Source organism: Austrofundulus limnaeus, unplaced genomic scaffold (genome assembly GCF_001266775.1).
Source record: "Austrofundulus limnaeus strain Quisiro unplaced genomic scaffold, Austrofundulus_limnaeus-1.0 Scaffold1014, whole genome shotgun sequence".
Lineage (NCBI taxonomy): Eukaryota > Metazoa > Chordata > Actinopteri > Cyprinodontiformes > Rivulidae > Austrofundulus > Austrofundulus limnaeus.
Genome location: NW_013953416.1, coordinates 67,887 through 69,670, shown reverse-complemented (window position 1 = coordinate 69,670; position 1,784 = coordinate 67,887). Strand labels below are relative to the sequence as shown.

The 1,784-nt window shown below is 48.0% G+C and overlaps 1 protein-coding gene across 1 annotated transcript in view; it reads right to left on the bottom strand.

Moving 5' to 3' along the window:
- Positions 1-322: 322 nt before the first annotated feature.
- tnikb (TRAF2 and NCK interacting kinase b) overlaps positions 323-1,784 on the bottom strand; it is a gene marked incomplete at both ends in the record, with an annotated part of 26,408 nt that continues 24,946 nt past the window's right edge. Inside the window, 1 exon segment of the mRNA XM_014030193.1 lies at positions 323-487. Coding sequence (XP_013885647.1) covers positions 323-487 — 165 coding nt within the window.

Here is a 1,784-nt window from a genome sequence, read left to right as displayed (position 1 = left end):
CTACCTTTCTACAGTTTTAGCTTTCAGCTACCTTTCTACAGTTTTAGCTTTCAGCTACCTTTCTACAGTTTTAGCTTTCAGCTACCTTTCTACAGTTTTAGCTTTCAGCTACCTTTCTACAGTTTTAGCTTTCAGCTACCTTTCTACAGTTTTAGCTTTCAGCCACAGTTTCTTTTTGTAACCAGGTTCTTCTGTAAAGATCTTCAGGTTCAGCAGCTAACTTTAGCTCTCACTGGTTAAACTTTCTGGTTCTTCGGCACATTTCTACAAACTAACCCAACAAGCTGAAGTGAACCCACTTCAGTGAGGGTAGGGCTCTGACCTGCGGCTCGACGGAGCGGTGCATGGGCGGAGTCCGGGCCTGCTGGATCCCTCCGCTGCTGAAGGACTCGGAGCGAGGCGGCAGAGCCGGGTCGGAGATCCGGTTGGAGACTTTATGCTGAAACGTAGGAGAAGTCTGTCTGTTCATCTTAAACTGCTCCTCCACCTGATAAACACCAGAACTCCGTCACTCACAGGTCAGAGGTCAAAGGTCACAGGTTAAAGGTCACAGGTCACAGGTCAAAGGTTGAAGGTCACAGGTCAAAGGTTGAAGGTCACAGCTCACAGGTCAAAGGTTAAAGGTCACAGCTCACAGGTCAAAGGTTAAAGGTCACAGATCACAGCTCACAGGTCAAAGGTTAAAGGTCACAGGTCACAAGTCACAGGTCACAGGTCAAAGGTTAAAGGTCACAGGTCACATGTCAAAGGTCACAGGTCACATGCCACAAGTCACAGCTCACAGGTTAAAGGTCACAGCTCACAAGTCACAGATCAAAGGTCACATGTCACAGGTCAAAGGTTAAAGGTCACAGGTCACAAGTCACAGGTCATAGTTCACAGGTCACAGCTTACAGGTCAAAGGTCACATGTCACAGGTCAAAGGTCCCATGTTACAAGTCACATGTCACAAGTCACATCTCAAAGGTCACAAGTCACAGGTCAAAGGTTAAAGGTCACAGCTCACATGTAACATGTTACAAGTCACAGGTCACAGCTCACAGTTCACAGGTCATAGGTCATGTGTCACAGATCACAGGTTACATATCACAGCTCACAGGTCACATGTCCAGGTCACAGGTCACATGTCCAGGTCACAGGTCACATGTCACGTGTCAAATGTCACAGGTCACATGTCAAAGGTCACATGTCACAGGTCACATGTCAAACGTCACGTCACAGGTCACATGTCACAGGTCACGTGTCAAATGTCACGTCACAGGTCACATGTCACAGGTCACGTGTCAAATGTCACAGGTCACATGTCAAAGGTCACATGTCACAGGTCACAGCTCACAGGTCAAAGATCACAGCTCACAGGTCACAGCTCACAGGTCAAAGGTCACATGTCACAGCTCACAGGTCACAGGTCAAAGGTCACATGTCACAGGTCAAAGGTCACATGTCACAGCTCACAGGTCAAAGGTCACGTCACAGGTCAAAGGTCACATGTCACAGGTCACATGTCACAGGTCACATGTCACATGTCACAGGTCACATGTCACAGGTCACATGTCACAGGTCAAAGGTCACATGTCACAGGTCACATGTCACAGGTCACATGTCACATGTCACAGGTCACATGTCACAGGTCACATGTCACATGTCACATGTCACAGGTCACATGTCACAGGTCACATGTCACAGGTCACATGTCACATGTCACAGGTCACATGTCACATGTCACATGTCACAGGTCACATGTCACAGGTCACAGGTCACATGTCACAGGTCACATGTCACAG